Source organism: Urocitellus parryii, chromosome 8, assembly GCF_045843805.1.
Source record: "Urocitellus parryii isolate mUroPar1 chromosome 8, mUroPar1.hap1, whole genome shotgun sequence".
Taxonomy (NCBI): domain Eukaryota; kingdom Metazoa; phylum Chordata; class Mammalia; order Rodentia; family Sciuridae; genus Urocitellus; species Urocitellus parryii.
The window spans coordinates 7,133,595-7,147,768 of NC_135538.1; the positions used below are offsets into that span (position 1 = coordinate 7,133,595).

At 45.9% G+C, this 14,174-nt stretch overlaps 1 protein-coding gene across 1 annotated transcript in view; it reads right to left on the bottom strand.

The window, feature by feature from the left end:
* Slc22a3 (solute carrier family 22 member 3) overlaps positions 1-14,174 on the bottom strand; it is an 83,696-nt gene that overhangs the window by 9,365 nt on the left and 60,157 nt on the right. The window contains exons 6-8 of the mRNA XM_077801759.1: positions 7,440-7,533; positions 7,113-7,318; positions 284-392 (exon numbers count right to left, since the gene is read on the bottom strand). Of these exons, the coding sequence (XP_077657885.1) occupies positions 284-392; positions 7,113-7,318; positions 7,440-7,533 (409 nt within the window). The remainder of the gene's footprint in view (positions 1-283; positions 393-7,112; positions 7,319-7,439; positions 7,534-14,174) is intronic.

The window sequence follows — 14,174 nt, forward strand, 5'->3', positions numbered from 1 at the left end:
GCAAGGGCAGGCTGAGCCCGCCTTCAAAGAAAGGGCACCAAGTGGTTCCAGTTCCAAGCTATGTCCAAGCTGTGTCCTGTTCACAGAGCCATAGCTGTGGATAAGGTCATTTTAATGGGGGACAGGTCTATCACACAGGTGGCAGGTAGCAATACAGAAAGCAGATGGAACTCAGAGCTTATCTCTTTGCTGGATGAGCTCATCCCAGCCGACAGAGCACCAGGCTAAAGGAACATTTGGCTGCAGTTAATTAGGAGAAATAGGACACATGTGTTGGAATTACCGTAATGTTGTTGGGTACAATTCTGAATTCACCAAATAAACTATTTCAAAGGCCATGGTTATCCCTAGTCGTCCCAGGGTAGCCACGGTGGTCCTCAACCATGCCGTCCCTGCAAGCACAGAACATGGAGTTAGGGGTCTGATTCATGAACATTTGACAGAATGACAGAGGCATTGGCTTAGTCTTTGCTGCCTAAGTCTTTGCTAATTTAAGCACAAATAAAAAAATCTTCTAATACTGCAGACAAATTTTAAAATAACAACTAGGATGGTAGCTAACATTTTGGTGTTAGAGATGCTGTTCTGAGCAGGGTTAGATTATAGAAATACAATTCTAGAGCCACTTGTCAAGTGGTTACTACATGGAACCAATGTTCCTTGTAGTGTCCTCTTAGAGAGCAGGAGCCCACTGTCCTTTGGTCTGGAAGGCAGTCTCACTGTGCCCTTGAAAACATTATCACAGTCAGGTGCTCACTCAGCTGTGCTCTCTCTGAACAAACCAGGAAAATTCTCATGAACTACCTTGGTTTTAGAGAGTAGCAAGGCTTTGAGGATTGGGATCTTGGGAAGGGGACATCTAAGCTGAGTGTCATCCCTAAGGCATAGGCCATTCATTGTCATCCTCATCCCCAATCATGCTACTTCCTCCAAGAAATCATCCAGGAGGAACCACATCCTTACAAGCCAGTGGGTTCACCCATTTTAAAATGGACCATTTAAGGTTGCTGTAGCTATGTGAAGAAACTCCCTCTTCCTCCCCAGAAAATCTGGGAAATGCTAAACATTCTCTATTACACATTTTCTTTCTTTAGTTTTAAGGGCAGAGGAATTCATCATTCTAATCCTGAAATATCTGTGCTCTAAATTTCTTAAGAGTTGTGCAATTCACGTTTCCCTTTCCTAGAGGCCATGATATGAGGATCTGTGACTGCACCAACAAGACCAGAGCTGCTGCTCTCCAAAGCCAAGCGGGGCTGCCCAGCGTCTTTGAACATGGAGCCGTCACCGTCACCTTAGTTTAGTTTTAGTAGAAAAGTAGTCTTGAATGAGGGGAATGAAACAAGAGGCTCAAGCTCAGTAGAGTTGTGTGTGTTCTTTCCAGAGACTATTCAACCAAATAAACAAACAAATGCTAAAACTCTCTCAGTAAAACCATTTCCAGGAGAGCAAGCAGAGGAAAACACGGGCTGAGAGTCCAGATTGCGTCTTTACTGCAATTTAACTGCAAATGGCCTGAGGAGCACTTCCTAGTATATTTCTTGTCTTCCCAGACAGAACACCTGTGGCTGTCACATCAATAGTCACACCAGGGAGCGAGGGTTATCGGAGCTGATTTGCTGGGCCACCATCTGCTCTGGCACAGAATGGTGGTAAACATGTGTTTTGTTTAGGCTGCGCTTTTTCATGAAGCCCAGGGAGGGGGACTCGGAAATTCATTCCAGTCCCGTCCTTCCAAGAGCAGGTGCTGCTGGGAACGGAAAGTAGGAGCTCTGGCCCAGATTCCCTGGGTCCCAGCCTGATGGGGCCACCTCCCGCGGCTCTCAGGCTGCACTGGAGAAGGCCACCTGCCACCGTGGAAATAACTCCCAGATCCACATTCGGTATAAGCCAGGGGCTTCTTTTTACTAAATCGAGATTGCTCTATAACCGAGTCCTGTGACGAGTTCAATTCCAATTTAGGTTTATAACTGAGGGTGGAGCTGTTGGGTAGAAAGGAGGTAGCATACAGCACGACTGTAGTCTGGTTGGTGACTGTAGAAAGGACAGCAGGTTCTATGTTTAAGATAAGTGGCAGGATGCCATTTCCAGCCACATCCACTGTTCAAGACAAGCAGGGGAGCTGACCACAGCTGCTTGCTTGAAAGTAACTGAGACTCTCATTTAAATGCATTTATAGGCTAAAAGGTACTAGGTGCAGGGGAACATTGCACATTTTTAAGCACATTGTGATCACATGAAATTGGCACACGAAGATGGCCAGTGTGTATATACCTCTAACCCCTTGATTTTGTTGCTACTCTATCTGTGGGACAATGGCAGAGTCTCTGTCCTTGCCATTCTGTCTCTGGGGAAGCCAGCTTTCCATGTGAATCTATTGCAATAAACGACCCTATCCCTCTCTTTGTGAGTCACGTTTGATTTCTATCCTGCATGAGCTCAAAAACCTACTGAGGTGGTGGCCAACAGAACCAAGTGAAAACCAAGAAACCAAATCAACACACACACACACACACACACACACACACATACACACCATAAAAAGCTTATGCAGTTAACTTAAATAGTCAACCCAACAAAACAGAAAATGCCATCAAGTTGAGCTCCCAGTTGATGTCCTGCTCACCAACCTGGATCTGAAACACTCCCAGATCTTTTCCAAGCAAGGGAGTTTAGACTCAAACTACTCTGGAACAGAGATTTTGTGGAAATGTGTACAAAAGAAGTCCCTATGGCACTCCACTGTTCATTAATGAGAAGAGTGAAAAGAAAACATTTTATTAGGAAGTCTGAATCACATGTGAAAAATTTTGAATGCACATGAAAAACTTCAAGTGTCCCAGGAATATGTTATTAAATTCACTTTAGAGCAGAAATAGACATGTTTTGGTGTCAGTAACAAAAATCACATTAAAAATGAACACTACAGTGCATCTTCCTTGGAGTTATTTGAAGACATAGAGAAAGAGATTCCCCTCTCCGAGTGGTGACTTGGTCAAGCAACTAGAGTTTTGGGGAGTGACACCTCATTTCTTGAGTAAAGGATGCAAAATTTAGAATACGATTTTGACTCTCTTTGGAAGGTACCAGCAGCTCTGAATTCTGGAATAAAATTTAGTGAAAAGTCCTAATAAAGATATGTAAATTACATAAAGATAGATAAAAGTAGAAAAATTTTTCATTTCAGAAAGACTTTCCCACACTGCTGGGTTTATAGTAAGCAAAGTAAGCTCAAATTAAAGATGACAGGCAGGTATAGATAAAGAAAGCTATTAACTTCCAGACTTTGGTTACAGTTCAGAAATCTGAGTCTAAAGCAGGGGTCTTAGATGAAGATAAAGCCAGAAAGACAATTTCTCTTTCCAGAATTTTATTCTCAGGCCATGAAAAGCTGGGCTCCACAGAGGGAGGGTTGGTTAAAGGGTGTTCTGTGAGATAATTTTAAAGCTGATTTCTGTAAAATCAGCTCATCAGCATTCTGCATGGGGGCTGTCCACCTACTGGTGACATCAGAAAACGGCCCAGAGAAAAGCCTTCCTAGTCTGGACTGGACTGTTCCTTGCAATCAAGTCTGAAAGTGCCTTTGAGTTGGAAGGACTGCCCACTCCAGGAAAGAACCTCTGTCATAGCTGGAACTCACTTTAGGGATTTGAAACTCATTCTTGCCAGTCATCCATGACTGACATGTGACCACTGAAGGAGTCGACTATGCAGAATATATAAATAAGACGTGCCCCGGCGAAGAGCAAGTAGTGCTCAGTCCTGCAGACAGCACTACTGAAGCCCCAGCTGGGAAGTCGTATCTACAAAAGAAAACTGAACAGACCAAGTATCTCAAATACTTCAAGATTGTATTTGCAGTTCTCTGTGTAATACCTTGATTCCTAACCTACTGTGTGTGGTTTGGACACAGTCTTTTTTTTTTCTCCCAAGAGCAAAACGTTTTATTTAAAAGCTGACAGAGAGAGAGAGAGAGAGAGAGAGAGAGAGAGAGAGAGAGAGAGAGAGAGGTGCAGGGGGCGGGGGAGAGATCCCTCCTGAAAAGAGAGGGTCCAAAACTGGTGCCCCATGGACAAAGAGTCTTGAATGCTCTCTTTCTGGGGTCATGTTGAGAGCAACACACCTTGAAATCATCTCAATTACTCGAGGATCAGAGAAAATCTAGGACAAAGTATATGTCATGAAATGATGGGCCACGCTTATACATCAGTACTCTTTCTCCCTGAGTTCTGAATTTCACCTTCAATGAACACCTCATCTCTATTTCACAGCGACGGGAACTACATTTTAAACATAAACCCAAAACCAAAGTAAAATATAAAGTGCAGTGAACTCCTAAATGTGTCCGTTTTCCACCCTTCCAACTTAGCCTTGTGGTCGAGAATTACACCTATCTCCTTAACCTCTCTCTCCCTCTCCTAGTGGAGTGGCCTTCAATTAATAAATATTAAATCGATGCATATTGACAGACAGCTATCATACAGCTCCCTCACCTCTCAGAGTGTGTTGACTCCATGTAACGAGTTGAATAGTGTCCCTCAGAATCCAGGCCTACCTAGAACCTCAAAATGTGATCATGTTTGGAAATAGGGTCTTCCTAAGATGTGATTAGTTAAGACGGCTCAGAGATAAGACTGTCCCACGAAGATGAGGCCCACGGTGGAGCCATGCCAGGAGAAGGTGAGGGTTGCCAGCAACGGCCCCAGGAGAGATTCGTGGGACCAATGTGCCCTCAGAGCCTCTGGGAGGAACCAACCCTGCCATGGAAACAATTTCTGTTGCTTCAAGCCACCCAGTGTGTGGTACTTTGTTACAGTGTCTCCAAGGAACCCAATCCACTCAAGGGAATAAGAGGAACATGTTTCTGCTTATCCTTAAAAATCCCCACATGACAGGGGACTTACACATCTTTTTCCTTTTCTGTTTTGATGATTGACTTTTCTGCAAATTTATTCAAGGGGCGCCTACCTGATGTCATGGGAATTCATAAACCTGCACCCAGTTAGTGGAGTCTCCTGTGAATGCAAGACTGTTTGGACCTTTGCAAAATCTCCATGGTCTTTCCTGATCCACGGATGATCCTCCAGGAAAGAGCCTCCTGTGCAGACAGCAAAGATCGCCAGAGTCCAGCCTCTGTGGAACCCCCACCGCACCCAGGGCCAGGAGACAACCCACCGCCCCTCATCCTGGAGAGTAAAGGACTTGCTCATTCCAGCCCTTGTTGTGTTTGGTGTCAGAGGTCATCTAGGTCCCTTGATCCCACATCGGGAGACAGCTGCAATCCCTGGCTTTCTCCTCTATTTACATTCACAGCACCTCTGAGAGGAAATTCCTCTCCCACCCCGGAGAGATGGGAGAGGCCCACACTTCATCTGAGCCCTCAGCATTTCTCCTTCCTCATAGCCCTCATCCTAACTGTTGTAGTCAGGAGGGCTCCTCCTCTTCCTCCTCCTCCTCCTCCCCTCCTCCTCCTCCTCCTCTTCCTCCTCCTCTTCCTCCTTTTCCTCCTCCTCCTTGACTTCCTCCTCCTCCTCCTCTTCCTCCTCCTCCTCCTCCTCTTCCTCCTCCTCTTCCTCCTTTTCTTCCTCCTCCTTGACTTCCTCCTCTTCCTCCTCTTCCTCCTCCTTGGCTTCCTCCTCCTCCTCCTCTTCCTCCTCCTCCCTCTCCCCCTCCCCCTCCTCCTCTTCCTCCTCCTCCTCCTTGGCTTCCTCCTCCTCCTCCTCTTCCTCCTCCTCCTCCCCCATCCTCCTCCCCCTCCTCCCACTCCCCATCCTCCTCCTCCTTGACCTCCTCCTCCTCCTCCTTCTGCTCCCCTCCTCCTCCTCCCCCTCCTCCTCCTCCTCTCCTCCTCCTCCTCCTCCCCTCCCCTCCCCCTCCTCCTCCCTCTCCTACTCCTCCTCCTCCTCCTTGGCCTCCTCCTCCCCCCTCCTTCTCCCACTCCTCCTCCTCCTCCTTGGCCTCCTCCTCCTCCCCCTCCCCTCCCCCTCCTCCTCCCCCCTCCTCCTCCTCCTTGGCCTCCTCCTCCTCCTCCTCCTCATCTTCCTCCCCCCCTCCTCCTCCTTGGCCTCCTCCTCCCCCTCCCCCTCCTCCTCCTTCTCCCACTCCTCCTCCTCCTCCTTGACCCCCTCCTCCTCTCCCCCCTCCTCCCCCTCCTCCTCCTCCCCCTCCTCCTCCCCTCCTCCTCCTCCCCCCCCTCCTCCTCCTCCTCCCCTCCTCCTCCTCCTCCCCTCCTCCTCCTCCCCCTCCTCCTCCTCCTTGCCCACTCCCAAGGCTCACCAGACAGTGCCAACTTCCAGCAAGCCTGCAGGGACAGTCATGCTGGTGACTTAGACTGTCCTCAGGCCTCCTTGCCTGGATTCCAGAGATAACGAAGAACATTTTGTTCCTGAACCCACAGGTTTTCACATTTCTAGGAGACGTTCTCTACTGTGGAAACACTGCCCCTCTCCTCTGTATCTGGTGCGCTTCCTTCTTCACACATGCCTGGCTCCCACTTTCAGGGTCCCCCCTGGATCAATCCATCACTCTTCCATCCTCCCCCCTTCCCTCCCCCTTTCCTTCGCTCCTCTCCTTCACCTCCTCCCTCCCTCCCTCCCTCCCCTCCCCTCCCCTCTCCTCCCCTCCCCTGCCTCTCTCTTGTAAATAACCCCATTGGCTCCTTCATCACAATGAAATGTGACAGCATTGAAGTGTCTGTGTCCCCTAGGGGGTCCTGACTCACTCAGAGTCACCCACCACCTCAGTGCTTAGCATGGTGCCAGCGTATGGCAGATGGTCAGGAAGCAGGTCACACAGTGTCAGCGGCACCACGACAGGAAGTCAGACAGAGGGGAGTAGAAGGAAACACTATGAGCTAGAATTAGCATGACAGCTATTTCATCAATCAATCTCTAAAAATTGAGAGAAGAGAAAATTCTATAGAACTCATCGCTTCTCTCAGACTTTATACCGATTATCGGGAAAATTGAGTGACCTCACCAAGCTTCCTGGTGTCCAGATTATGACGCAATGGCACAGTTCCTAAAAACCATTGATTCCCTGTACTTGAGTATTTGGATCTAAGGGTTTTCTAGTTCTTCAGCAGCTTCCAATCAAATGTGAGGGACAATTACCTTCCGGTAAGAACGCGGTGACCAGGCACGCCACGACATTGCTCGCTGCGAAGGGGAGGCGGCGTCCAAAGCGCTCGATGGTCAGCAAGATCAAGAGAGCCCCTGGCAGTTCCACCACTCCCGAGATGAAGAAATCTATGTAGAGGTTGCCGCCGATGATACCCAGGCGCATGACCAGTCCCTGATACACCACGGCGCTGGTGAACCTGCAGTGACGTTGACAGACATCAGGGAAGAGCAGGTGAGCGCTAACCTCGCCTGACTTGGAGGGAGTGCTGGGTTGTAGGAGCGACAGCAGCTTTAACACCTGTCACAGCTCAAACTTACCAAGCAAACATGAGTATCAGTGTGCACTTCCTCATCTGGGGGGTTCTCACCAGATCTAGAAAGGACGGGTTACTAACTTCCTCGTCCGGTGACGGTTGATCTGGGTAAGAGAAGCAGATTTCAGTGGCAATATGCAGCAAGAAGCACCTGCAACAGCAGGAGCTTTACTAGCTAGATTCAAACTACAGAATCCAGGGATCCTACTGAACTGACGGGGCTGTTTCCTAATTACATCTACAACCCGAGTGTGGAAAGGCTTGCCCTCCGGCACTCGGAATGGGTCAGATTCACAGAGAAGAGGTTTCCCAATTGAGACTGTTCTCAGGATAATTGCAATACTTAGGTTAAACTGCTCTGAGTCAACAAGGAGAAAAGGCATGTTCTAAAGTAAGATTGGGGTCCATTTATTGTATTGAGGGAAAACGAGAGCAAACAAGTGTGAGCCAATCAAGTGTTTCTTTATATATTAAATCATCAAGTCTTACTTTGACAAATGAATTAGTCCAAGAACAGGCATCAAGGACCTTATTTTGCTTTCTTTTATCAATAGGAAGCTAGCATATTTTTGATCCAGGAAAATTCAGCTCATGTCCTTTTGGCTATCCAGAAGATGGTATTGTCCTCAATTCAATTCAGCAAATGCAGTTGCTGGCTGCTGTATACAGGCTCTGCATAGGAAATGCAGCAGAGGAGCAAGGCCGCTGTCCTCCAGTCCAGTCTGACAAGGGTCCCAGTGCAACTGCTCACAGCGACCACTGTCCACATTCCATGTGGGTGGACAGTCTGTACCTCTGCCTGGGTGCCCTTCCCAGTCCTGCTATTAGTCTGCCCCCAGAATTAAATGATGACCCTCAGGTCTAGCTCCACTCCTCAGACCTCCACCAGGGCTCCTCTTATGGGTCTGTTCCTCTATCCAGGAGCTCTGGAGCTGGGAGTGAGGAACTGCAGTGTGGCACCAAGCAAAGTGCCCGGTGCTCAACCCATTCGCTTAACATCAAAATCTAGAAGCAACTCGGGAAGCTTCTCAGGGCCTGAGGAGGCTGAGGCAGGAGGATGGTGAGTTCAAAGCCAGCCTCAGCAAAAGCAAGGTGCTAAACAACTCAGTGAGACTCTGCCTCTAAATAAAATACAAAATAGGGATGGAGATGTGGCTCAGTGGTCGAGTGCCCCTGGTACCTCCCAAAAAAGAAGCCAAGTGCCTGGGCCATACCAGCTCCCCCAGAGTACAGCCTTCAGTTGTGGTCCTTCTTTTAAGCAAGAACCCAGGCTCCTAAAGGCAGGGCCTTTCCTGTCTGTTTACTCAACTTGAAATCTGGCCCAGAAGGAATGTAAATCTAGGCACATCAAGTCCCTCTACCAGCTGTCACAAGAACTTGACTTAGAGCACATCCACACTGATGGGCCCTGTCAATCAATCATCCTAAACATCATAAAGCAGTCAATGTGTCAACCAAAGCTTGCTATCTCATGCCTATGTTTGTGCCAGGCAAAGTCTCACACATACAGCGGAAGACGGAAAATGAATGGTATACCAAGCCACATTCTCCCCTCCATCCTGTGCATTTAAAACACTTAATTGGGATGTGTCTCACCAATGAACTTATAAGAAAGTAATGCATCAGTTTAAAGAGCATGGGTTTTTCTTACTTGGAACATAAAATGATCACCTTAAAATCAATGTATTAGAGTCGACAAGACAATAGTTGTTTCCACGAGGATACTCATGGAAGGCTGCTAAAGGATTCCACCCTCCATTCTTTCCTTCTCTCTTACAGTAATGACTCCATGGAATTTAGCTGGGCACAAGGATGCTAGCTAGAGTCTTTTTCTATCTTCTCTTTCAATGATGGTTGTTCTGAGACTAAGACCTCAACAATGAATTGGTCATGGGCACCATGAACACACATTCCAAGTTTCACCCCTTGGAAACAGCTTGCCCCTCCCTCGCTTACAGTCTTTGGCTTCCTGGGATGGAAGAACATGGTGGTGAGCTTCAGCGACACAGCCCACTGCGTGTGATGATGGAGCAACAAGATCACCGGGACCTGAGTCCTAGGGCACCTCGTGGAGCAGACCCGACTTGCCAGAGCTGGCCCACTCACCTCTAGGGCACATGTTAGAGAGAAAAGTGCTTGTCCATCTCCCCCTCCCCCACTATATTTCTTGGGTGTCTTGTTTCAACATCAAATTGACCTGGATCCTAATTACTACAATGCCCAGTAAAATGTTCCTTGGCTAACCTTCTAAATGTTAAGAACCCCAAAGGGATTTTTCTTTATCTACCTTTGCCTTGTTTATGGCTCCAAAAATAAGGCAGGAATATCCATGTGGCAGACAAGAACTTGTGTATTACAACAATATATCATCATATGGTTTATTATCAAAATGCTTTTCACAAAGAGTTTCTACTCATTGCCCACATGAAAATAGTAATAGCTAGGGAGCGTGAAACTCTCGTTAGTTTCTAGACTAAGTACATGGATGGTTTCATTCAATTCTCATCAAAGCCCTGTAAAATTAGTACTTTTATTAACCTGATTTTATAAATAAGAAAACAAATCTTAGAACATTAAAGATTAAATAGCAGAAAGATAGCTGAGCCAGGATTCCACACCAGGTGATTAGAAATGTCCCTGATTGTAACCCTCACCCAGTGCTGCTGACTAGAGAGGAAACTTTTATTCCACACAAGTTCTTTCCAGTTGATGGTCATTTCTACAGACTTTTCAAGAAGGACACTGTGCACTTGATAAAAAAAAAATCCTTTATTTAAATAAAAAAGGTTAAAATCGGCTAAAAGAATTTAGATAATTTAGGTTTGGCTCAAATCATTTAGATTTTGCAGATCTTGAAATTCAGGACTGAACCACCCAGGACAGGACGGTTCTCCTCCGTGGAAGTCGCAGGACTGACTTTTGTTGGCTTCCTTCCTTCACTTCCGGCTGTCCCACAGCTCAGACTTGGTTGGGTCAGTTGGTGTGGGTCCTGACTCTTCTCTCTCAGGAGTCCATGGGGGGTCTCTTGTCTCCACCTTGGCACTGCTGTCCACCCAACGCACACAGAGGTATTGCTAACCATTTGATGTGGGCCGTCGTCCATCTGCTCTCCAGCCTTACTTTCTGCCTGTAGCCATGACTTCTATCTGCAAGAGAAGACTCTGACCAAGTCACTTTCACTCAGGCCCAGTGTCAACATCCTGGAGTGGAAGGGAAACGCGCATCACGGGTTTCCCAGATAACGACCTTCAAGCACCTCTGCAGACTTTTCAATCCTTCATGGTCTGTGACTCTCCCTTAGTGACACGACGATGGAGTGTCTCCTGCCCTTGCCTTTGCTCTATAGATGTCACCTTTTCCTAAGCAGATGTCTGGTCATCCCTGAGCACTGAGTCACCATGTCAGAGGGTGATGACAAAGAATGGCAAGATGGTATATTGGTTTTGCAGGATATTAATTCTCAGTTGGCTGCTTAACTTTGCCAGAGTGTGAAAGCAGCCGTGGACGTTAATATCTAAACAATACTAAAGTCTGCACTTCATTATGCTATCTTGTGCCTGCAGTCTATAGAACATAATACTTATTTTATTAATTAAAAGTATGTTTTTATCACTTCATTCATGGTCCTTATGAGATAGTAAGATTTGGGCAGGTTTAACTTTTCTTTTTGGTTATAAATATTCTCTTAAAAATAACACACATTACTTTTGTAACAAAAAATAGAACACTTTAAAAGTGGATTTAAAATAACAGGAGTGTACCTAATTGTTGTATTATTCTTGGCATTACTGCCCTTTTCTCTTAATAGAACTGACACCACCACACACTCACTCACACACACACACACACACACACACACACACACATACACACAATCAACTCATTTTCTCAGGTGAACTGACTCTGCTTCCAGTTGTAGGGTAGGCCTGGTTATCCAGGGATAATCCTATTCTTTGATTGGACATCTGTCCCAATTTGAACCAATGAGAAATGGGCATGTGATCCAATGTGGACCAGTTTGCACCAGTGAGAGAAGGATTCATGGGAAAGTCCTTCATTGCTCTTAAGCCAGAACTTCCTGAAGGACCCCACCCTCTCCAATGAATGAAGAAATGGTAGGATCTCAGGAGCCACCTTGTACCACGAGGGGACCTGTCCTAGGATGAAGCTGCTCCATCAGCAGTGTGGATAGAGGGGAAAATGCAGGTTTGATGAGATTGTTGAGACCCTGGTTTGGTCAACCTGGAACCCCACTGTGACTACAATTCCAGACATAAGAGCCAGTGAATGCCCTTATTGTCTAAACCCATTTAAGTTGGTTTTCTGTTACTTCTTGCCAAAGGTAGAATTATCTGAAGAATCCAGTCTAGAACAATGGTTTTTCTTTAATAACAATATCTTTGGCAAAAATAATTTTATAGTTAAAGTAATTGTTTCAATGCTCCAGTTCATTTTGCAAAAATGCTTGCTATTAGTCTTAATATCAGAATTTTCAGATTTGGAACCTGGCAGGTGTACAATCTCTGTTTTTCCAAAGTTCAGATTTACTGCTTCAATATAATCCTCTACCAAAGGAACATCAAATGTTGATAACAGCAAAAGCAATCGAGAAGGAGCCAACCCATCCTCCTGTCCAGTGAATGGAAGGATTAATAGTACCTCCATGCAAGTAAGTATTTTGTTACATTTCAGAACAAATCCAGCTGGTCTTTGATTTACTAACATCTTCTCACAGTGACGCAGATATTCTGAAAGACGACCCACTTTCTGGGTGTCCAGAGACCTCGAGAGACTAAAGCTGTATCTTGGATAGAATTCACCCAGATGTCTTGCCAGCTCACGCTGGGTTTAGGCTGCAGCTATTGTTCTTTTACATAACTTCTCGGGCTCTAAAGCTGCACTTACTTTCTATTGCTAAAGAGTCACCAAATTTTGCCTGGTCTGAATCAGGAATAAAAGAACTGAAGAAATGCTACTCCAGGTAATTACATATATTTTAAAATTTTGCTTTATTAAGATATAATCTACATGCAATAAAATTCAGCAATTTTAATTATACCCCTGAATGCATCTTGGCAAGTGTATAGACCCATGTAACCATGACCACGTTTACGATAGGGGACATTTCCATGACCTGTGATAGTTCCCTTGAGTCTCTGAAATTGGTCCCTTCTACCAATTCTGGGTCTCAGCAACCCCTGATCTGCATTCTGTCATGACAGTTTTACTTATTCTAGAATTTCATAGCTATAAAACCATACAATATTCTGCCTTCTGTGTCTCTCTTGGAACTCTATTTTGTTATACCTTGACAGCATCCAAATGGGGCACATTGCCTTCTATTTGCAGCGAAGGAAGCAGGGCACAGCTCTGAGTAGTATTTGTCTGTGTGGAGGCCTGTTGCCTAGCAATGCCACTCATCACGAAAGGTATTGCCCAAGGTTCAACTGCAGAGGTGGGTTCCCTACGCGCTTCACCGGGTTGGAGTGCCATCTGCTTATCTCGACTCTTCCATTGTCTTTTTATTCCGCCAAGATTTTGTTTTACACCAACAATGACGAGTGCTCCATGTTGAAAGTCATTTATTCCTCTTCTCTGATTAATTTAGCTCTCTTCATAATTCTTCCTGGTGTCTTTCCGAGACATTTCTTCAAGCTGACATTTTAATTTACATTGCCAAGGAAGAGAAAGGCGTTATAAACAATTGTCTGTTACCAAGAGATTGTTGAGAGCTCTCCCAATAGAGAACTCGTTTAGGTTAAAAAAAAAAAAAAGAAAGAAAGAAAGAAAAAGAAAAACCAGCTGGGGTGGAGCAGAGATGTAGTATTTGGCTCACAATTTTTTTTAACCAGCATATTATTTGAACTGCATGAGCTTCGGCACCCCCCATCTCCCATACCAGGAAATATTAATACTCCATCAGGTATTTTGAAGATTCAATTAGATAATATCATGCATATACACACCCCTGGCACACAGTAAGTGCTCAATAACAGGTGTCAATCTAATGTTTTTTTCTTCAGGAGCCATTTTGTTGTTATTATAATTAATAGTCTTTGTGCCATTTGGAAGAAATTTACTTCCAGGTGATGCTTTTTTGCAGAGGGCTGGAACACACATGCTGTGGAGTCATCTGGTATGAGTCCCTTGGTAAGGAAAAGATGCTTTTTTTTTTTTTAAAGATGAATTTCTGTTTATGTTCAAGTATCTTAAATTCTTAAATATATCACTTTGATTTGGCAACATCTATCTCCCAGGCTGAAGGCAAGGTAACTGTTCACTAATGTACACACAAGCAAGTAATACCCAGAGCCCTTGCTACCCTGTCAGCAGCACCCAGGTGCTTGCTCCTAAGCGTGCCCAACCCACACCTTGACAGGGAATCTGCATTTTAACTCCACCCCCAGGGGACTGAGAAGCAGGAGTCAAAGGGCTCAGTTCTTCCCTGGGCTGGGAAGAGATTTGAGCCCCAGGGCTTTGGAGCAAGAACAGCTCTGCACGTGGTCTGCTGTGGCAGGGTGGGGACAGTGCTAGGTGGCTCTGCTTCTAGCCTTGCAGTTTCATCTGATGGTCCTCAGCAAATGCCTTCCACAGGCCGCCTCATCGCACAAGGGAAGAGGAGGCCGTGAGAAGAGGCATCACTCTGCTGTGGGGTCTGACGCGGTGATTTATTCAGTGACTCTGTTATCACAAGTTCCTACAGGCGCTCCCATCTGGAAGCTTCTCATGGTGTAGAAGT